Source organism: Amblyomma maculatum, chromosome 3 (assembly GCF_055883805.1).
Source record: "Amblyomma maculatum isolate TAMU_Amacu chromosome 3, ASM5588380v1, whole genome shotgun sequence".
In the NCBI taxonomy this organism is placed as follows: domain Eukaryota; kingdom Metazoa; phylum Arthropoda; class Arachnida; order Ixodida; family Ixodidae; genus Amblyomma; species Amblyomma maculatum.
This window is the reverse complement of record NC_139346.1, coordinates 196,405,576-196,428,161: the sequence shown is the minus strand read 5'-3', so window position 1 is coordinate 196,428,161 and position 22,586 is coordinate 196,405,576. Positions and strand designations below refer to the sequence as shown.

Sequence of the window (22,586 nt, the reverse complement as noted above, 5' to 3'; positions counted from 1 at the left end):
CACCTAGCGTGCTTTACATACCCAACTGTATGAAGTTGCTCACTCATCGAATCGGGCGTTGGCACTATGCTCGCCTTCAGGCAGCTTCAGGAACGACTCCGAATGTTCAACAATAGCCTGCAATCCTAAACGAAAAGTTCAAGATATTTCTTTCGGACGCGGAGGTGGGCGAATTTGCCCTAATTTTTTAGTATGAAGATACCCCGCAGAAACCTTGGGGCTACTCCGTCACCACATCGAGGGTTTGTAAGCGCCACCACCTGCTGTGAATGTTCCTTGTCATGCTACCGGTACCGCTACGGAACTCCTGATGGCACTCAATCTACTGCAATGGTTGCTGCCGAACGACCAGGCCGAGTAGGTTCCCGTCTGCCAAAGCTATACTTGCTCTGTTTTGACAGCAATGTGTTCCACTGACCAATCTTTTGGGGCATGTACCACCATGCTTTCCACACGTATACCTGAGCAACGTCGATCATTTTCGCTACTTGAAAAGCCTGCTCAGTAGAATGTCGATACAAGCAATAGAGGGTGTTCAAGTGTAATAAGTCTCACATGACGACGCCATCAGCATCTTAAAGACCCTTCACAATCGTGCAGCGAGATCTAAAGAAAAAGCGCGTGTTGCTCTATGGTGAAAACCCGTCAACACGTCTTGTGAAATTGCATGCCCATCGCAATTTTCTCAATGATCGTGTAAGCGACACACAGGCCGAGCTACGAGAAAGGGTCTGGGTGAAACGAGGTCGTCAGTGTGTTAAAAGTGTCCTGGCAAAGTGTGCAGTGTGCGCGCCTTTTCGGCTGAGAGCAGCTACAGCTCCGACAACACATCTTATATGCGACAGGTTACAGAAAGTTCGACCTCTCGAAGTTGCAAGTGTTGATTTTACTGGACCAATTTTCGCTGAAATACAGTCGCAAGAGAAAGTGTACATCGCATTGTTTACTTGTGCCGCCGTGAGGGCAATCCATCTTGAGCTTGCCCTCGACCTTTCAGATTTTGTGCTAGACGGGGAACCCCGCAGGTCGTCTATTCCGATAATGATAATGCGGTGACATTCAAAAGGGCATATAGGGACCTAGCAAAGCTTCACATTACTATGTTTAACAGCAACATGCGAAAGACGACTGTGCTAGTAATAGTATAACATGGAAGTTTATTGCTGAGAGAGCTCCCTAGGGGGCGGGTTTTGGAAAAAATTGATCAGAATCATAAAGATGTGCCTGTGGAAAACGCTCGGAAAAGGATATTTTGATACGCAACATCAGGGAACATTAACGTCTGAAACTGAAGCTGTTAATTCAAGACCGATCAAATTCATTTATTCTAATGAGCCAGACGTGTTAACTCCGTCATTTCTTGCTGCGCTGTCGTCACTTGTCTATACGTCAGAAAGTAGCGATGAACCGCAATAAATGAATGGTCTAAATCTGCGGGTTCACCGGCAGCGGGTCATGATTCATCGGAAACGGTGGCACCATGACTTTCTTGCTGTCTGCAGTTTACATGCTCGACAAGTGCACAACGCTCACAAAATCAATGCTGGTTGTAATTATTCATGAAGGCAACGTACCAAAGCCTTTTTGGCGGACTGGTGTTATCGTCGAATGTATATAGAGTAAGGATTTGATAGTCCGCACACGTCTAATTAGCTTACCGCGAGGATCAGAGCTAGTTAGGCCTATTCAGCGTCTAAATCCATTAGAGGTTGACCCCTCGGGGCCCGGAGTGTATTGAATAAAGACTGGTGCTTGACGCTTGAGAAGGACGAAGAGGAAGAAGTAAATATCAGCTAGAATCGGTTGCTGTGCCTTCCTTCTACAGTGGGCACGGAATCAGCCTCCATCTGCTCGCGTAGCCTTCAGCAAACACACGAGTACCCATTTTCGCGGCCGCGGTATGAGTAGAGGCTGATGCCGCAGTTTTCAATCTCAGGACGCAGCCGTGCCAACAAGGAGTAGTCGGCGCCGAAAAACTCCGGAAGCAAGAGCGTCCCGAGGGCTGCCGCACAGTGACAGCAGTCTTGGCCATGTAATGGTGGCCAACAAGACGCATATTGATGAATCTGGGTGCGAGCGACGGGTCAAGGTTCGCAGGGAGATGGAGCCGTCGAAAGGCACATCTGCGCTTGTCCGGAAAGATATTCCCCATGAGAAGAGCCAATGGCCCTGCAATCTATCACAGAGTCGGTGCCAACTGGAGTATGCGAGCTCTCCTGCATAGAGCTCTGCATGTCTCGTTTTTGTGGCTATTAAGGTTTCGCATTTGTCTGCGCCACCTTCTCGTTTCTCACATGTGAGGTGTGGGTAGACTTCAAGTAGTCTCTATACTTCAAGGTGGGTTGTTTTTAGCACTCTGTATCTCAGTCGTCACTATTTTGATAGCTACTAGAGTTTCTTGACCACTTTTAGTTTGAAAGCACTGATACGCTTCATTACCACCCCCGACTAAAAATCTTGTCCGATCTTGTTTGTGCCGTCACTCTGATTGGCTAAGCTGATTCGAGAGGCCACAACCACGTGGCGTTGCATGAGTAATTCAAACTAGAGTCCAGAACAGAAGCCCACATCTATACAGACATGCATAGCCGCCGTAAAACAACTGAAAAGAGTGACAAAGGCACTACGTGTAACACAGGAGATATATGAACTTAATAAGGAAACAAAGATATAAGATACACTTTCAGAGACATATGGAAACAAGATAATGCTGAGAACGCTGAACAGAGAAAAGTTGGCAACCTCACACACAAAGTTCCAAACACTAGTGCACCCCCCACTGAGCTACCTTTTGATGCCCGCTTCATTGTCCCCATCCTAGCATCCTCTTTGCGGAAAAGTACACGTGCCCCCAACCCGCCGTGTACTTATCCTCTCTCTGCTACTAGCACAGGACTTTACTAGAGAAATTAACGTATTTCCTATCCTATCCTATCCTATCCTACCCTCTCCCGAGTCCCTAATAACTTAAGTAGACTGGAGGAGGTATCCCTTAGAAGGATAAGGGCTGGGGCGGCCCTTACCCCATCGGTCAAGTGTCGATGGGACCAACCACCTGCACGAAATGTTCAACACCGGCTGCAGAGGTGGATGTTTGCCACCTGCTGTGAACTTGTGCAGGGACGAGGGCGTCAAAAACACGGATTCTCCAGGAAGTGGGACTGTCGGCGACGAGGGACGAAGATTTCCTTAAGTGGAAAACAGACAACACTAAAAGCAAAAGCATTCTCCAGTTTCTGGCAGAAAACGAGTTACATGACTTTTTATAATATTCCTTATGGCAAGTTAGTGAAATAAAAAAAAATGTTCGACACGCCGCTCCAACGCACGTCTCCCCGAGTCTTTCAAGTTCGCCAGCTAAGATTAACGGAGCTGCTAACCGATCTTGACCCCTTTTATTGCTTTCACACTAAAAAAAAATAATAATCGGGGTGCATTGGAACGCGTCAGGTTCGACCCAGGTACTCGTTGAGAAGACTGAAGTGTGTCGTATTCATCGTGCGCATGAGATTTGAGCCGTGATACGTTTCTCTCCTCGATCCCCATTCAGTGTGTTGCGTGTTGAAGCCACCGCCAATCCTGATAATAGCATCAGGGTGCCCCTTTTGAAGGTCCGAGATCCAAGACCAATCAATTGAGACGCTTCTGCGAATAGAAGGTCGTACGCAAACCGATACAACCACTAATTCGCATTTAGACAGCTTGAGGACGGCTGCAACGATCTCCTGGTAAGCTGTACACCATCGTCTGAGATTTAGTTGAACATGTGGAATGTGCGTGGCCACCAGAACCGCTGCGTTGTCTTTATAGGCTAGTCCATCCGACACGGTGCCGTTTAGTCTAGTCACTGGTCGCTGGCGATGCGGTATGGTTGGTTTCTGATACGTTATATATCTTGGAAGTGTTAGAGTTGGAACTCGGGTTTCTTGCAGTAGGAGCACAGTAGGACCCATCCCCGCCGGGTAGCGGAGCAGAAACTCTGCCTACGCAAAAAAAATGGCAGTTCCCCTGAAGGATCCACGTGGCTCCTGGATGCAGGTTAAACGGTTGGCTGGAGCCCGCCATGGTGACGCTCCATAAGAACTTGAGTAAGCTTGATTATAGTGCTCTAGAATATTGGGCAGTGTGGCGACCGGCGCAGGAGAGCGGGCCGCTTTTGCGATGACAAGAACCGACTCCCGCGAGAGGGCGCGACGTGCAACAGGGGTGCCACGTTCGCCGCTCGGCGCGTAGCGGCCGTGGGATAGCGGGGGTACAGAGGAGGGGTGCGGTTCTCTTAGAAGCGATTTTCAGACGCTACGCAATTAGTGTGATAATTAATAAAGAGGCGACTTATTCCAGGTGCTTAAACTGATCCCTGCCGTTCTTTTACGTCTATCTGGAGACATTGTGCACGCTATAGGCCAACTTTCCGAACCTTCACATTTTACAGGAAGTTTGCAAAATCTGAAGTGCAATACAGTCGAAAAGGACCGTGCATCGAGCCAAATTTTTGAGTAAATTGCGACCTAGCTTCGAACCTATAGCGCTATTTTTGTTCGTGGTGAGAAACCGTGCCGGCCTCACAACCTCTCTTTCGCAGAAGGATGATCTAGAGGAAGCGAATAAGCGTATACCAGTATAGCCTCTGCGTCCTCTATTTTCCGTCGTTATTTCTTTTCAAAGCTATTCATTTTTTTTTTGTATGTACATAAAACAGGACTAGAGTGATCTTCTGGAGGCAATGACTTGCATATTACCGGTGGCTTGCGTACCCTAGAATGGAAACATTTTCTTGAACGATTAGACAATCTCTACCTCCATGCGGGGTAGTCCACATTTAATTCATTCCAACTAACTGCCGACTTTTGTGGCTTCAGTGACGTAATGTAGTCGGCATAGTTGGCGTGGGAAACAACGGAATATACCATTTTGGACTGTTTTGATAATGGGGTTACTGTGACCAGTTTTAGTCAGCGCTCGAACGCACGTGTTGCATGTTTCACTTCTTCATACATCCTGCCTCCAAACTGCCCTCTTTTCAAAACGACTACATTTCTGGACGTGAATTAGGTGCTTTAGGAATGCTAAAGCAAGCTGTACGGCGAGTGAAGCGCGCTGTGCGAGTCGTACGCAGGCCCTCTCCAAGCTGTTTTCTGACAGGAGCCAACTCCTGTCATGTTACTTCCCCGAGGAATTGCCGACGGCCAAAATGGAAAATAAATTAGGTGATTGCTAACAGTACTGAGCACCGTTAACCGGCATATTTGTAAATTATTGTCGCGAACAGCTCGAGACGACGCACAAGCAAACAAGAACGTACAGCCCGCGCGGTATCCGCCCCGCCGCACAGCGCGCATACGCGGGCGCTCGGACGGCTGACACACCAGTTGCTGGTGGCGCCCTCTGCGCTGCGGCGCCTCCGTCATCGCAAAAGCGGCCCCTCGCTCCCATGCATTTCGCTGCGCGGTCGACACACTGCCCAATCTTCTAGAGCACTATAGCTTGATCAACTGGTTTTGGCTTGCGTTTATGGCTTGCAAAGCGGCTACCGTTTGGTTTTGGCTGCGCTCCATACGATCCATACGATCAACAAAATTCGCGATGAGATTGTGGTTGGTTTGCGTGGCCTCACGAGCAGAATGGAACTGGTGGTCTTCCTTGGAAAACTGGCTTATGGGTTGCTGCGCTGGCGCAGGCGAGGCGTCCTTACGAGAAACGGTGAATGGGTTGGTAACTGCTATAGAAGACTCAGAGGGCTGACTTTGCAGGAGGGTGGGCCTTACTTGCGAGAATCCTGAGCGTGTCGGGAAGCGGGGGAAACTGTCCTGCTTCATCGCTGGTGGCGGTCGAACTGCTGACGACGTTGGTGCACGGATTTCCTGTGTGGCATTGGAACCTGGGATATTAGCCACCTGAGCAGCGACTCCAATAGTTGCCGTTTTACTGTTGCCCTTGCGTCGCAGGCGCGGCCGACGGCATTTCTGTACTACATTCATGGCGGCTGTTGTCACGTTAGAGCTGGTCACGCTGTGAGCGTTAAAGAAGAGAACCTTGTTTGCTGGACACCGAGGATCTGCTGGTCCATGGGGTCCGGAGTCAGGTGAACGGCGCTCCTTGTTTACATCATGGCGTCGACGTCGCGCGCTCCTGCGGGGCGGAAGTTGACGCATTGGATAGCTCGTTTTGGGGTGCGAACAGCAGCAGTGATGGCTCGGAAGATGAATTCAGCTCTTCAGACTTTAGCACTGACAGCGAAACTACGTCAAACCGACCCGGAACATCAACAGCCATGCCCCGATAAGTTTCGCCCGCTATCGATGGTTTCACGATCCGAATTTTCTCGCTTTCGAAGCGCTTCTTGACAAGTGACGTCTTCAAGTGGAGAGGGACCCTTATTTCAGTTTTGCTTTTGGTTTTACTTTTTACGCCCTGCCGCGGCCGTCCAGATGGTCTCCGAAGTCAGGAGGTGATCGGCGCTTCTAGTAACGTTGATCGGCGCTCCTTGTTTACATCATGGCGTCGACGTCGCGCGCTCCTGCTGCGCGGAAACGGCGCGTTTCCGCGGAAGTTGACGAATCGGAGAGCTAGTTTTTCGATGCGTACAGCAGTAGTGATGACTCGGAAGATGAATTCAGCTCTTCATACCTTAGCACTGGCAGCGAAACTACGTCAAACCGACCCGGAACGTCGACAGCTATGCCCGGATGTTTCGCTTTCGCCCCCCGAAAATTCCGCTTTTGTTGCGCGCTGATCAGAAGAGATCACTGTTCTGAAGGTCACAACTGTTACCTGCAGGGTAACAGTTGTGTTGTTTGGGCAGTATCACTTGCCGCTGGTAGCGCAGGGAGTCGCGTTTTCCGCTAACGGACAGCCAGGGGTCGACCTCGGCGTAATCGACCTCGAATATACTGTTTTCTTTCCGAACTCTGCGAATACTCTACTCAGAAAGCTAGAATTGGCTGCATTGTTGCATTGGTCCCTGTTGTAAAAAACATATATTTTGAAAACGTTTTATTTTTTATTTATGTCAAAAAATTTTGGTACTTTTTTTGTTCGTTCAATTTTTTGCCGAGTTTTTGATGTCTTTTTCATCACTTACTCAATAAACATGTTGATTTTCACTAATACCATTGTGAAGAGGAATTCCTCCTCTACAATTTTATACTACAGATTCCTGTACCAAGCAAGTTTTGTTAAAGAAAAAAAATATTAATGATACCACCCAAAAACCACCCCTTTTCCCGCGGACAGGAAAGTGTTAAAAGTGCGATTCACCAGACGCCGGTTGAGCCGAATCATGCGTACATTCACCCTTTGAGCTTTTGAGCACATATCTGATAATTAAGGTACATTATAGGCACGGGAAAATAAATATACTAAAAAAAAATCTTGCCTATTGCTCAGAATAAATCCTGCCATTTCCTCGGCCAGAAATTGTGGCAGCTGTTGGAATTTGTAATTCCAATACGAGGCCTTTGGTCATACGTGTGCAATCTATTACCAGCTCAGCCCCAAGTGTGTGCTAATTCATTCTTTTCCATTAGACTAATTACACTGCTTATCGGCAGTTTGTCCGCTGGATATGGATATGGCTCGGCCGAAAAAACCAGAAGGTGCTTCCAAATGACTTTCGCTCAGCTCGGTATGCTGGGTTTAAATACCCTGAGTAGAAGTGATTTTACTGATTTTACTTCGCTGAAACGAATAAAAATTAAAATAGTAGCAAAAAAAAAAAAGAACAGTAGTGCTTTATTTTATATCTATGTGTATAACAGTCAGCTAAAACACACTTTCCATAAAAACAAACATTAAAGATGGAAGTAGGGACTGCACATTTGAACATTGTTTACATATTTTACATACGTAAACAAATTGTTGCAGATGTAACAGTAATATTGCCTGTAACTAATACATATATGCTATATTCTTACAAGTCATATAGACAGGATGTTTCACACGTTGCCACACATCAACATGCAAAGAACGGTAAAAACCTGTTCAACATTGCCGCTGGTGCCTTGCAATGGAGAGACTATTGCCTCAGTGCTCACAAATAACAAAAAATTGGTCTCGTACATCACTTGCAAAGATGCCCAACATTTACGTCCCCACTGTGCCTCATGCCACAGTGTGTACCGCCACACTCTCTAGGCATGTGCTTTCCAGGTATGTCAGTTATTTCTGCACTATTATTGACTCCTGCAATAAGATAGCGAGGCTTTCTATGGTCACATCATAAAACAAAAAAATAAAATGACACTGTGATTTGGCAATTGCTTGAAGCTCAAAACCGGTACAAGTTTAAAGCAGTCTTCTTCCGCAGACTGACAGCAATGGGACCACACCTTTATAGAACTACTGGTGGACAACCATACGTCCAAAAAATATTTGGCTTGCGTTACTGCAAAAAAAAAAAAAAAGTCCACACAAGTAAAAAGTTTTAAAATTTGGCTCAAAATCACACCCTTGTGTGTCAGCACGCTGCTACCAGCACTTCTACCATACATTAAAGCCTGAAACCAGAATCTCCTCGAGGCAATGTTGAATCCACTTGTACTCCTCCAAAAGTTCCATAATTCTGCTGGCATTGTTTCATTAGACAAAAAAAAAAAAGAGTATGGTTTATTGTTGTTTGTTGTATATTGTTGGATTTATTGTTTATATTATTATAGGTGAGCAACTAAGTTTATAAAAGGCATATTAGGGTTGGGTCACAAAGCAATTCATAAATGGCCGCAGCGTTAATATATAGTTGGGATTGCCTTATGCACATCATACGCATTCATGACAAAGACGCACAGTCCTCGCACAATGTCAGTACAAGAGATGAAAGCAGGCATGCAATGTGACATCAGATAAAGCAAGCCTCTATGCCACAAAAACCTAAATCATCTGCAAAGAAAGAATTATAGTGGCAGTTATTTAAAACTCACCTTGATGATCTCCATTTCTCCCAGAACAGAGCAACAGAAAACGTCACTAGTTGCTGCACAAGGTCCTGCATGCTATGCATTATAACAGTGCTGCCGGTTAGGATCTGTTGCATTGCCCTAAATTGGCAGCAAAAGATTTACAACGTGTTCAACTCAATTCAATTCATTTATTTTTCAGAGCAATTACAAAAGAATGGCCACTGGGCTAAAAGTTGCACTCAGCACAATAATAACAAACAAAGCCAAGCCAAGCCACATGTGCCACATGTTCCCATCATGGGCTGCAATAACGAATGGCTTATTGCAACTCAGTTGCATTATAGTGTTCTAGAAGTTATGATTTTTTTTATAGAACACTATAATTGCACCATCATCTGGCTTATTTCAATTAACTAAGTTGCACTTACGCCTGCCCTGGCTTGACCATGGGCCTTGACTTGACTCGCTGCTGGCTGCTGCCATTCATTTTAGTATGGCGGCGCACAGCACAGGTGAGTGTGATCGCGTGGTTTTCAACATATTGCTGTTTGTGCTCGCCAACTCCCGTTATTTATTTAGGCAGTGTTTATCGCCGTGCGCAGTGTTTATTTATAAATGTCTATGGTGGTTTGTTTTTGTCAAATCATCTTATTTCTGCTGGTCAGCTCAAAAACTAAGGTAGCTTCTAATTGCGATCTTTGAAACGCTTATGTCAGAAAGTACTAATGCAATGACCTCGCATCCTTCAGTGCTTTGCCATTTATCACTTTTTCTTCTGTATACAGTGCATGGCTTGCAGCTGTTACATCGGTAATGCTTCTTCCTTAATTATGTAGCGGTTGGCGTCTGTAGTACGAACAGGGAAAATGTGGATGTTCAATCGGTGAACAGGCGGTTAAAGGGTAAGAGCTTGCTTGCTTGTGTGTTTGTTTTTAGGGACGTCTTTCTAGACATAGCCTCCTTTATAAGGTAAAGAAAAAAAAAACTTATGGTTTAGGTCATGCTAATAGCGCTTCTTCGCACGTGATACCGATCACACCTATGCGATGCGCCTTAGGTCTTACTGGTAGCATATTTTATTTCGCTTCCAGACGACGAACTTGACCACAGCGCCGACGATGAGCAGCCGGAGTTTGCCAGCGGCTCCGATGAGTCGGCCGCCGAGGGTAACGAGGCATGGGCGGACGTGCTTGGCAAGCTTCTGCACACTAAAGCACCGAGAACGAAGACGCCCATTCTTTTCAAAGCCAAGAAGGATGGACAAGCGCGCAAGAAGCCGGCCACAGTCATGGAAATTGTCGACGACAAGGGAGAAGTCAAAGAACAAGAAAAGGAGGCAGTAACTGACGAGCCAGAGGTCCTGTCTAAACGCGCGCTGCGGGAAAGAAAAGAGAAGGTCTGGGCTCGTTTTCTTGCTCTTAATCGATTGTGTGTTGTAACATTTTGGCCATATGAGTGGATCAAAACGAAGGCCATAATTTAAACAAGTTTCAGAAAACTGGAGTTTTGTCCTGCAATATAAATTTCGTCCAGATCTTGGGCAGGTCTATGCTAGCAAACCATAAGACATATATTAAAAGGACATACAAATTACCAAATTGTGCCACCAGATTGTGGTTGAAATGAAAAGGTCTTGTTTGATGCTGTAACAATCGAGCACTATATAGGTTCTGTACAGTGGTCAGAGGGCGCCAGGGAACAGCACCATCGTGGCAGGTACAGCAGTCCTAGGAAGGGGACATTGCTGGCTGTGCTAGCAGCTCTCAAGTTCTCGCTGCATTTTGATGTAACCAGTGGCGATGTTCATATTTACTTCACGCAGTGTATTTTCCGATGTTGCAAGTGGTCTGTAGTCTCGGAGCATAAACCACTGTGTTCATCATGCTTCTTTGAAGAGCGTAATTCATTGAACAACTGCATTCTTTTATTGTTTGACAGTTTTAGTATGTAAAACATGTCAGATACCTTTGATATATTTGCCAGGTGGTTACTTATAGTGCATATTGTTACTGACTAAACATTCAGCACCGACCAGCAACCATCACTCTAATTTATAACTAAATGGAATACATCGAAAACAGCTAATGTACTCTTTGGGGGGGGGGGGGGGGGGGGGGGGGGTGCACACTGCGATGCAGAGCACGATGCACAAAATGTTTTGGAAATATTTTTTTTTAAGTAGTTTGAAAATGTTTTTGAGATTATAGAAAACCCTGACTGTATAGCGCTGTAAGCATGCAGCCACAAATTGGAGGGTGTTCTTTACTTGCAGGCAATACCACCATTCGATAGTCCTTTCATCTGTTCATACTTTTCAGGTGATTGGCTAGTGTGAATACCTAAATGCTTTTTTTCCTCTCACACTCGCTGTCTGTCAATTCTTGCTGCTGATAGTATGTATTGTCATCCTCACACATCCGCCCAAATTCAAATAAGTATTCAACAGCCCCTGACATAGTTTCTGTCTGCAAGCAGTGTTCACATATCGTTATTTACATGTGGCACAAGCAATTAAAGTACACTAGCCTAGCCTAAAACACCTTTCATTGGTTTTTCAGTCCATGCGAGCGTCGATGGGGGACCACAGTCTAGCCTATTTAAAGCGGCGCATCCGATAATCAAAATCAGTGTGACCATAAATATACGTTAGACATACATCATTGGACTTCCTGTCAACGTTTGAGAAGTAAAGTATCGAATACATTCAGGAAATGTCTTACTGTTGCTTGTCAGTTCATCGGCAATCTGTATCTGACTCGACAACAAAAAAGCAGTCTTAAACACAATCCCACATAGTCATGATATGTTCTTAGATTCCTGGCAGATTGAAATTATGACAGCACAGTTTTTTTCAGCCCCTGAGTCTCCCCAAGCCATTCTGTGTGAGAAAAGAGGCGTCGGATGTATAAGTGTTTCGCCGCTTATACATTCATTCCCTGACAACGGCCGCTTTTATAGGAAACTAGTTCCTTTATTCGTGCACAGAATAGGTTTAATACGTTTAGAGAAGCATGTGCGAGCTAAAGCAACAAAATTTATTGTTGTGTGCCTTTAGGGTCCGAAGAACTAGCGGTGGCGGAGGCAGTTCACCCAGCTGTCTGGTCAGCGCTCATGCGCTCCTCTTGCACACAGCACCCTCTCTTCTGTCATCGCTGAAATGGCCAGCTTGCCGGCGGCAGACAGCACACTTCTCAATTCTAGAACACTATAGCGGGCGAAAATATGAACTTGTAGAAAGATTTGACAGATGGCGCAGCCTGTCGAAGCGCGCCAGCTTTGTGCTCGGCGCGAAGTTTTGAATGCACGATAGAGAACGTACCGCCACGTCGGTGGCACTGGGAGGGGGGGGGGGGGGCGCAAAAACGTACTGGTACGTTCGTGACAGCGAAAGGGTTAATAAATTGCAATAACAGTTTATATGTAAAACATCCATTTTACTGTTCCCCTTATGCGGGACATTTATCAATGGTGTGGGAGAACAACTCCAGAGGACACTTATTTAAATATGCCTTTTAAGACTAAAGCTTTACTTGGCTCACGGTGAAAATCTTGCATGCCGAGATCTGTCTGCGAGATATTTCCACAACATTCCGTGGGGTATTAGTGGGATTCTGTCTAACGTTAAAGAAAAAAATCATCCTCCACCAGGAATCGAACTCCTATCCCTCCGATCACCAGCTGAGCACGTTAACTGACTACGCCACACCGGGCACGTGAGAAACGTATTTTACTTCTCCTTGAGTAGCATGCTATCTGCCGCCAGCTATGAACATAAAGCTGTGCAACGAGCGCACGCCACTGCCATTCACCTCTATCCTTTACTCACCTGTAATCTGGCACGGAAGAAGCTGCTGTCCTGCACTGTTTGTTCGGCGGGGTTCTGTCAAACAACAGTATAATAGAACCAGCTCCAAAGGCTTTCGCCTTATCGCTCTGAAGGAGTCTTGAGTGCCTCAAGATTTTTCTGCCCTCTTCATGTTACCAGAACAGAGACTTTGCCATTTGACATTGCTGCTATGTTACCTGTATCTTTTCTCTCTGCCTTACAAGCTTTTCATGTTCATATTTAGTTTGTCGTCCTGGTACCAGTTTTCTGACTGACTGTATTCTTTAGCTTTCTTTAATGTTTATTTCTGATACGTCAGACATACCAGTGTGCAATTATCCGTACTCTCTTCCCTGAGGATTGTCAACACGTTTATTTTGGCGTTTTTTTTTTCCTAGCTCTACTCCCTCTAGTACCAAATGATGGGTATTGAAGATATTATAATAAATAAATACACATGATAAGAAGCACTAAAGCAATGCCTTTGTGAACAGATAAGTTACCTTTGCACAGCTAAGATATTGCGCCTTAGATCTTTTTGTTATACTCATATGAGTTGCAACATATTTCTGCCGTTCCTAATTGCTTTGTACAGGTATATTATGACGACCTTCGTTGTGATGGTTTTGTCTTACAGTTAGCATGCTAAAAGAAGGTGACGCATGCTTGTCATTTTTCAAAAGCAGTCTGTATGGCTGCAGAATGTGACTGGTAAAAGGGAGACACCCCACACAGGCTGTGTGCTACCCCACTGGTGCGCTATTGTGACTACCGCGTGTGCGTAACCCTTGCTTTTTGCTGCATGTTACCTTCCCCGGAACAAGCAGCGCAAAGGCTTCCAGGAAAGGCATGCTTTTGGTCGTAGTCATTTTTCATATAGAGAAGAGACCTTGTATGGGTTGCATCTCTCTGTTTGCAAGATAATCACATTCCTGTTAGCGCTGACTTTCTGCATTACTAGTTGTGTAATCGCCATTCTTTTTCCTTTTTTTCTTTTTTGTCTTTCATTTCAGAAACGGCAATGGGAGGAAATGAGCAGGGTCAGACCTGTCCATGATGAAGTCGAAAAACGGCTGGCGCGCATTGCTACAAAGTGAGAAACATTTCTGATCCTTTTGATGAAATTGCAATTTTCTCATTGTGTGTGTGTGTGCAAACTGAATTCGTTATGCTGGCCTGGTGATAAAGTTGTCCTGAATGGTGTGGCTAACCTAATGATAGCAATGCCATCAAGCTGTACTCGGTGTGCTTCCTCAGCTGTGCTAATCATTTTGATTTTCCTTTTTTAAGAATGTGTATAATGTGACTAAAAAGGCACAAGTAATTGGATTGGAGGCATTTTATCCATCTCTTTTCCTTCGTCGTCAGTATCTTGCTAGCTCTGTTGCTGGTAGCCTCTTTCTGTGGCACTAGAAAAAGTTTTGTGGTCGTCCTTACGTGCCGCACAGTGTCGGTGGCATTGACTACTGATGCTTGCTAGCTAGCTCGATGTGATAATTTTTTTTTTCTGTATGTACTTTTGCAAGCTTCATAAGCTGTACTGCTTCTCTCGTGTTCTGAAACATTTCTGGTGAAAATACATAAGTGCTCCACCAGGTAATGAAAAGCACTGGTACTTTTGGAGGGAGCGCACTCAAGCACTTGTTAACAAAAGTAGATTTTGCACGTGCCGAGTTCTTTCAACTGGCTGCACTGTAAATCTTTGCTTTCTCTTAACCTCCTTGTTAACAGCCTACATTGCTGCCTTGGAATACTGATAGCAAAGTGTGAGAATGAAGGTTAAAAACCACAAGCTACTTTTCAGCCAAAGCAGATGATCCACTCTAGCCTACCTTTGCGTGTGAAATGTGTATAGTGTCATGCATGCTGATTATTACTGTCATTTTGGCCTCTAGGGGATGGGCACCTGCATTTTAGGCACCACTCTCACTTTCTGAGTACTTTCGCCGTTCATAATATGTACCCATTTGTAGATTTGCCGAGATAATTTTCGTACTTTTTTGTTGTTATTGGCTGAGTTATGTTTTAGGTACGCTGTGGTGGGAGCTATGTTCCCGATCCATTTAGTGCCTTTTAATTAAAGTCAACACGGGGGCAAATTGAAGCTGGCCTATATTAATAAGTTTACGCATTTCAGTGTGAAAAGAAGGCTCTTTCACTGAAAATAAAGGCAAAAAGAAAAGTTTAATTTCTAAAGCTTAGAGTGTCAGCGGTAACCGTGTCTTCTTGGCTGCAGTACAAACAAGCACAGTGGCCTAGAAAGCTGATACAGTCGATTTCGAATTGGAATGAAAATTGGATTTAAGATCGCACTGTGGCAGTGAAACTCGATTGCTTTTTCAGGGGTGTTGTGCAGCTCTTCAATGCTGTCAAAACTCATCAAAAGGAAGTCGAACAGAAGCTGCGTTCAGCTGGTCAGTCGGAGACCAAGCGTGACAAAGTCATGAAATCATTCAGCAAAGGAGCATTTCTGGACATGCTCAAGGAGAGCAAGGTGGGGGAAAAGAGTTTTGTTGGCGATTTTTTTATGTTAACTTTATGAAATGTCGGAAGCTGGTGGAAAAAGAAGCATCAGACATCATTTTCACTATACCTGCTAAGTCTTCTAACTCCTACTGCAGTTGCATTTGTTGTAACTCTAAATTCGATGGGTTTCCATTTGCTACTGAAAGAGTCATATGTCATAGCAAAGGAATAATGTGCCTGCTGCAGCATGTAAAAACATTGAGGGTTTTTGTTATTCGTGCACAATCAAGACACAAAGCAAAGCTTTTTTTTAAATAATTTATTTTAAATTAAATTTTTACATCTGAGCAAAATTTTTTGTTTGTCGTTCAAGGTACAAATTGCCTTTGCTTTATTCATTTGCATGTTGACCTGCCTTGCTCATGTAATAAGTATTTACACAACAGCGAAGTATTGCATACTGCTCAGCTGTTAGTTTTGTGATGCTGATCACTCCATGATTTCATTTGCGCTGTTGTAACTGTGGAAAGCTTGTTTGCAGGAAAAACTGGCCGAAAAACAGCAGTCTTGGGGAGTGCTTCGAGATGATTTCATGCTTGGTGCTGAAATGAAGGACTGGGACAAGGAAGAAGAGGAAGCCTCCTAGCTGTTGCAGGAACAGCATTGTGTACATACTGTATAAAATCAGTGTCACTTTCATTGTCTTGCTGCAAGCTCTCTTCGTGCCAGTTGAGTGACCTTTTTTTCCTTTGCATTAGTGAACATACCTCTTTTTTGCTTACATTTTATATGCTGCATATTATGCATTCAATTCTAGTTAGCACATTTGCAAAATAACTCTACTTTTACACATTTCAGATGTTCATAAATATGCATGAAACTGGAAAAACAAGGTCTGAAATGTATTGTCTTTTAGCAGGTCGTTTCATGTAGACGTAGTAAACTCGCCAATTATTTTTGAAAGTCTAAGCCAATTGAGATGGAAGTTATTCAGCACGAGGTACTTACTTGTGAGGTATTTAGTATATTTGATGTAGCGTTTATTAAAATTGCTGAATAAACCTATTCATCTGGCGTGGGAGATGTCGGAACACCTCCTGCTTGGATTGTTGTGAATCAGTTTCGCTGCCGCTTCCACCATGCCAACGGCAGCTGCACACAACAGTTTAATGAGTAATAGCCTACCAAGACTGAGCTATGAGCATTTTGTCCTGTACATTCCATTTTTAGCCAAGACTGCAGTGCCAAGGCATTCATCCTTATAAAACTCTGTTATCCTGTATGTTTGACACCTTTTGGCACCAGATGCACAGCATTCATGAAATCCAGCATCCATGAATTCAATTCCTAACAAAGGTTCCAAAAAATTGAGCTGCAGCATGGCGGCATTCTGCGACGCAGCAGTGATGTACTTGCCAAAAAGGCAGGTCCTGTTGCTGATGTGAGCGTAACTGATTTTATATCAAGTTCATAATGAAACGAACCTGAAGAAGTAGAAATTTGAACTGTATTTGCACTTCATTTTTTGTCCAACATATTGGACATCGCACTAAGTAGGATACAACGCAAAGAAACAGCAGCTGCTAACAATGGGCAGCGGCACGCAACATGTGCATTACTCTGCCGAGCAGTAAACAAACTCTGTTTTTAATATTTAGATACCCAAAAGCATCAAAAGGCTTCAGAATGCAATTTAGTGTGATGCCACACACACGTGGGAAGTGTGTGTGGCTGTTACTGCAAACTTAAGGTACTAAAAAAAAGAAATCTGTGCTGCTGATAAAAATATTTACCACTTTCCTTATTTGTAACTGAGAAAAGCGAGAAAATGGTGTTTGCATATTTAGGTTCTTCGATCTGGACATAGAGTATTATGTTTTGCAGCAACTAAGTAAGTACCGTTGTGAAACTTGCCATAATACAAAAGTTGCAGTATGCAAGCTCTGTGTGCAGTTTCACCGCAAACGAGCTTGTTGTTGGGGCTGAAAATTATTAAGTCTCCACGATAAAAAGGCTCGCAAGTGATCTCGCATATGCATGCCAGTATGACGCTGTGTTCAGCCAATCGAAATGTTAAACCTGCAACTTCCCAGTGTGGTTGCTGATTTGTTTATTCTAATTTGCAACCACTGTTACGAAACAAAGAGTCACGAGCACCATGCTCATGAGGCCAAACGCAAAACCCGTCTGACACTGAAACTACTCGATAAAAAAATTAAGATGTATGATATAAGTTTTGCTACTGATTCGAAAGTGCTTTGTCGTAAAGACTTTTGACCAAGATTGTACATTATTTTTTGCACTATTCCAAAGAATAACACAAATTCAAAATTTGTTGTTTAGTCTGAACCACGGTGTTATAACAGTGGTGTGAACAGTTAGGTTGCATTACGCGATGCATGCTGTGTAATATTCGCCATGTTGACACCAAATGACGTGTAGCGCAACTACAGTGAACTAGCTACTCGTGGACGACTGCACTATGGGTCTGGACTTGTGGTCGCCAATCGACGTCGCTGGTGTTCGTGATTTCTAGTTCTGGCGACTATTGCCAAGATTGGCGTAGATCTCGCGCTCTGTTGGCCCGTGCGAGCCATTCACGTCAGCGTCACCAGAGAATTAATTTGCCTTCTCGCACTCGTGTAGGCATATCCCTATCGCGTCAGAATCGCATGCGCGCATTTCAAGCGACCACATAAACGTGGCTGTGCTCTAGTGCGATGCTGCATTGTGGTGCTGCCTTCGTCGTCTGCTCCATGGTCTGCTGACACGACAACAACATGGCGGATTACCCAGCATGCGCCGCTTCATGCAAGGTACCTTATTTTCTTATAGAAAACAAACTGCATGCTTTGAATTTGCTTTACAGGCTTCAGTTTTACTATGGTTTTACATGGTTTTACATGGTTTTACATGGTTTTACATGGTTTTACTGCATAACCACACCGATAACTAGTTTGCTGTGCAACGGGTATGACCGAAATGGAAAGTTGTCGCTGCTCTAGCTTTAGTGGGCTTGCCGAAACTTGTTTGTCGAATATCTCAATCAAGGAAAAAGTGTGGTGTGGTTTTGTGTTTACTTTCGTTCCGTAGGTTACCACGCTCGAGTCAGGTATACATGGGAATGTCCTGATCGACGTTTAGTGTGATCAAGTTTAACGATAGGGCAAAGGCACTCATCTACTCGCAATGTCGTCGGAAGATGAAAACTCCGCTTCTGTGCTTGAGTACATGCCATCGTTCCCTCCGGGACCGCTGGACACTTACAGGAAGCTAGCCTCGTTTGATTGGAGAAAGATGAAAGTGGCTCTCGAGGGCGAAGACATCATAAGGTTCAAGGTATGGTGAATGAAGCGATTCCGCTCGAAACATTTCAGCTGCACGCGCGGTTTCGTGCGAGCTTCGATTTGCAACGCGCCGCTGCCAGCAGACGTCAGCGCACGAGCGCATTTCTTGAATACAGTGCTCAAACAGTAAGACAGACCAGGAAAAAAAAAATGCATTGTTCAGTTTTGCTCACTAGACTTGCCTTTCATTTCACAACATTGCGGCCTTGTTGCTACGGCGAGTAGCGCGCGGGTTCAGTTTAATGAGGCGCGTGCAGGAAATTTCCTGATCAGAGGCCTCTTTCGCTTTGTAGTCGACAATGCCTGTGAGCAGAAGATGTTCCACGCAAAGCACATGAGAAAAATAAACTGTCGTGTTGACAGCAACCCTGCCACGTACCTTATCTTATGGAGCCAGTATTTATTTTTTTTTTTTTTTCACACGACCAGCGCACACTCCGTTGTCTGCATTCGTCATGGTGTTTTAATTTTGCAAATACGCAGAAAGTGCCGGTGCGAACCACAGCTTTGAAAAATATCAAATCGTGTGCTTTCTGCAAAGGAAAGGGAACAAGTAATGGTATGGTTGAATCGGAAGCCTGAATTAGAGAAGAAATTGGTTTTTTTACCCTATAATTTGTATAAAGCAACTTGATTTGTGAATGAGCTCTAATTAATACGATCTGCAATGCACAGGTTGACAGCTAATTCAGGAAGCTTTGCACTGCACTACCAAAGAGTTGCACATATACAGCTACCATTTCGAATGATTTGGTTCCCGAGGATGACCTGGCATCTGACGCTCCGTACCAAGATACATACAATAGCTGTATCATGCAAACTGCAATATGATGCACTTCTAACACTATATTATTGGCTGTGGTATTTACGTCTTCTTTGAAAACATGCACTTGGCACCCAACAAAAGGATTTCCTCCTGTACTAACTGTTGGATGGACCCAAAGCTTTCTATCTCCATGGGCATAACTGCACAGTACGGTCCACTGTTAAAGGGAACATGCAGTCGCATGGCATCACACTTTGCAAAACGCTGCCACCGACAACTGGTGAAATGAACTGCACCATTTGCATGCTGGAGAAGAGCAGTCATCAGTGGTTACTGTCGATGCACCTTGTGCCATTGTTTGTCACCAGCTCTCGCTGGAGTGTTTTGCAAAGTGCTGCAGCCACGCGGTGCCATGTTCCCTTTAACAGTGCATCGTGCTGTACTGTGTACATCTTGGTCACATTTTTTAACTGTGGGCGTAACAGTGAACACAAGATACAGACTAAGATGAAACAAGAAAAAAAAAATGAGGCTGCTGTTGTCTTCTGTGTCGACCTCAACCTCCTCTTGGTGGCGTTCTTGTCCTATTTCGCACCTAAAGTGTGCCGACCTTCCTATAAAGGTACCTTATTACCGAAGATGGTCACAGGACATTAGTTGAATGTCATTAGGGTGATGGCAGGAGTGAGCTAAATATTTCGTTGGCGTGATGCTTATGTGGCATTGCTGCTCATAAAGACAGAAAGGAACAAAATGTTGCAGCTAGGAATTCAGATGCTTACCAGTGACGGGGCCTAGTTCAGGGTACACCTTCAGGAAATGCGGTTCTGACCCGGCCAATTTTAGCCTAGCACCTGCCACCCCTCATTCCCCGTTGGGACTGTCACTGACAGTAATCATCTGAGATATACCTGGTTTATTTTTACCATGTTGTTTATTAAGTTTTGGAGCATTCTGGGTTGTGGTACATAAACTACTGTTCATTTGTTGTGTTTTCACCTTTTTATCAATGATTCTTAAAAGTGTGCATTGTATGCATTTAATTCTTAATTTTGATGCTCACATAGATTGTTACCATTGAAAATGTAGGTTAGACTGAGAGGGGTACTTTAGTTTTTCAATTTTCTGCTTGTTTTCTATGAAACATTTAAGTTGCATTAGTGTAGAAGCTTATTTGAATAATTCTCTAATATTTTGTTAAGGGTTTCTGTTCTTTGATGACACATATAAATGAAGCATTATGCAAAGCTAGCCTTTTCAGACTAGAAGATTTTAATTCTTCAAAAGTGCTTCAAAGGACAGGTGACAGCAATAATAGGGTTGCAGTTTTCTGCTGAACTCATGAGTGTTCCATCTTTTGCATCTGCACCCAGGCCAAGGTGTTCAAAACTCTGGAAAATGATCCGCTATTTGCACGCCAGCCTTATGACAACATCACCCTGGAAGAGCATCGCCATCTATGCTTCAAACGGATGAAGCGCATCTTCGAGTACCAGTTCTACACACAGGAGGAATTCTTCCAGAATCCATATCTGTCGTTGGCTTGCAACAACTGCATTGGAGCTTATGACTGGTCACTCTCTATAAAGAAAGTCCTGTGCTTTGACGTAAGCATTTGTTTCTGTCATAAATTGTTGCTCTAAGTCCCCGTGAAGCAAACTTTGTTACATCTATATTAAGCCTGGGCAAATGCCTAAAAGCAGTACAGTGTTTTATTTGTAGACTTCTTCTGAAGAGTTGTGTGTACTCTTTTAGTTCAGAAACATGGCATCTCTTTCTTAGGTTTGCTTTACCAGAAATAATGGTTCATATTGCCTGTTATATGCAATGAAATATCCTGGTGATGTATTTTCTTATGCGGACAGGTTTTGCCACTGGTAGTTTCAAACCAAATTTGTATATTAAAAAAAAAGCCTAGTGATTTCACATTCCATAGGGCATTTACACAACATATATCCTGACTTTTCGATGCAATTGTCAGTCACTGTGAATTTGAAAATTTTGAGCAGCTTCGTGAAAATTTTTGTTGCTGGGCCTTTGCACAGGCAAATTAAAAAAATTAATAATTTGATCTTCTTAAAGGGAAGCTGAAGTGGGTCTCAGACATTTGGACTAGATGGAGTGATTGGAATGTACAAAGTCTGTGGGTAAAACGCATGAACCGGTCTTGCGCTAACATTTAAAATGATGACATAATCACCAAATAAAAGCTAAGTCATATCTCGGTGCACCAGAGGAGTGGAGAGAAACTTGTACTGACATCATTACTGCCATTTTTAAATTTTCCCTCCCTGTCATGGTGATCCATTGCTGCTAAACAACTCTTCATGAGCTATACGTTCGGCGGCGGTGGTTTTCTCCCTTCAAGCAACCATTTCTTCGCTTGAGACATAGCTCTACTAACATGACGTTGGGGCCCCAGCCTGGTCTGTTGCACTGCAGAGAAGTCTGAACGCCTAGTTCACTTTATTCAGCAATTACTGTGGCAGTTCGAAAGCTAGCGCAAGAACACTTTACATTCTTTACTTGAAAGTTTCGTATATTTTTTCCCTTTAAGCTTGTCCAAATCGGAAACCCCTTCAGCTGCTTTTTAAGATCTGATTATGTTGTTTAAGTGAAAAGCTGTTTGCTTTTGATAGAATCAACAGATATTTCCTGGAAAGGTTAAAAAGCTAACGAGTACCTTTTAGGACAGAAGTTGCTGGTCTTTTTTTACTGTGTCTGTATGCAACAAATCTATCTATAGTACTGTCTCATGTGAAATTAGTTAAGCCTAGTTAAGCCTTGATAACATTGTCTCTGCGAGTTAGCCATTTTTTTTTTTTTTCGTGTGTGTGTGTGTGTGTGTTTCTCAATTTTTAAAACCATTTGAGCCCATTTGAGTTATAACTCTTATATTTCCATGCCAGTATATGTGCTACTTATAATTGTGACCTCTGTATTATGCAAATAAAACTTATATGTGCAAGAAGCGGCTGTAAAAAATCTTGGATTTTTACCTAGTTCACGAAGTGCAGTGTGAGGTCTGTTTGCTATAACACATTAAGGGCTGACAGATACTTACTATTCAGGAATAATTTTTAGATGTGACAAAAACTTGAGAGGCTCTTTGCTATGTCATCTGAGCAGCTCCATATTTATCTTATAATGTTGCAGTAACTTCCTGCGGTATCCTTTTTTTTCTTTCCAGATGTTCATAGGGGCTGTGAGAGGCCTGGGCACCAAGCGGCACATGAAGATTTTTGATGAAATACTAAATTTTGAGGTAACACCATTAAATAACTTTA

General features: G+C 43.9%; 2 protein-coding genes across 4 annotated transcripts in view; both read left to right on the top strand.

The window, feature by feature from the left end:
• Nucleotides 1-9,254: 9,254 nt before the first annotated feature.
• Nucleotides 9,255-16,283, top strand: LOC146197346 (RRP15-like protein). Its single transcript, XM_084599168.1, has 5 exons — nucleotides 9,255-9,406; nucleotides 9,986-10,290; nucleotides 13,734-13,813; nucleotides 15,064-15,214; nucleotides 15,728-16,283. The coding sequence occupies exons 1-5, from the start codon at nucleotides 9,388-9,390 to the stop codon at nucleotides 15,830-15,832; spliced, it is 660 nt and encodes a 219-aa protein (XP_084455294.1). The 5' UTR covers nucleotides 9,255-9,387; the 3' UTR covers nucleotides 15,833-16,283.
• Nucleotides 16,284-17,890: 1,607 nt separating this feature from the next.
• LOC146197345 (peroxisomal acyl-coenzyme A oxidase 3-like) overlaps nucleotides 17,891-22,586 on the top strand; it is a 30,557-nt gene continuing 25,861 nt past the window's right edge. For 2 of the 3 annotated variants that reach the window (XR_014706190.1, XM_084599166.1), the window contains exons 1-3: nucleotides 18,118-18,525; nucleotides 20,673-20,906; nucleotides 22,490-22,564. Coding sequence is in view for 2 of the 3 variants with exons in the window: in XM_084599166.1 (XP_084455292.1) it covers nucleotides 18,376-18,525; nucleotides 20,673-20,906; nucleotides 22,490-22,564 (459 nt within the window). In the remaining variant the exon portion in view is untranslated. Of the gene's footprint in view, nucleotides 18,003-18,117; nucleotides 18,526-20,672; nucleotides 20,907-22,489; nucleotides 22,565-22,586 lie in introns of those variants that run through there. The other variant, XM_084599167.1, reaches the window with a different exon arrangement.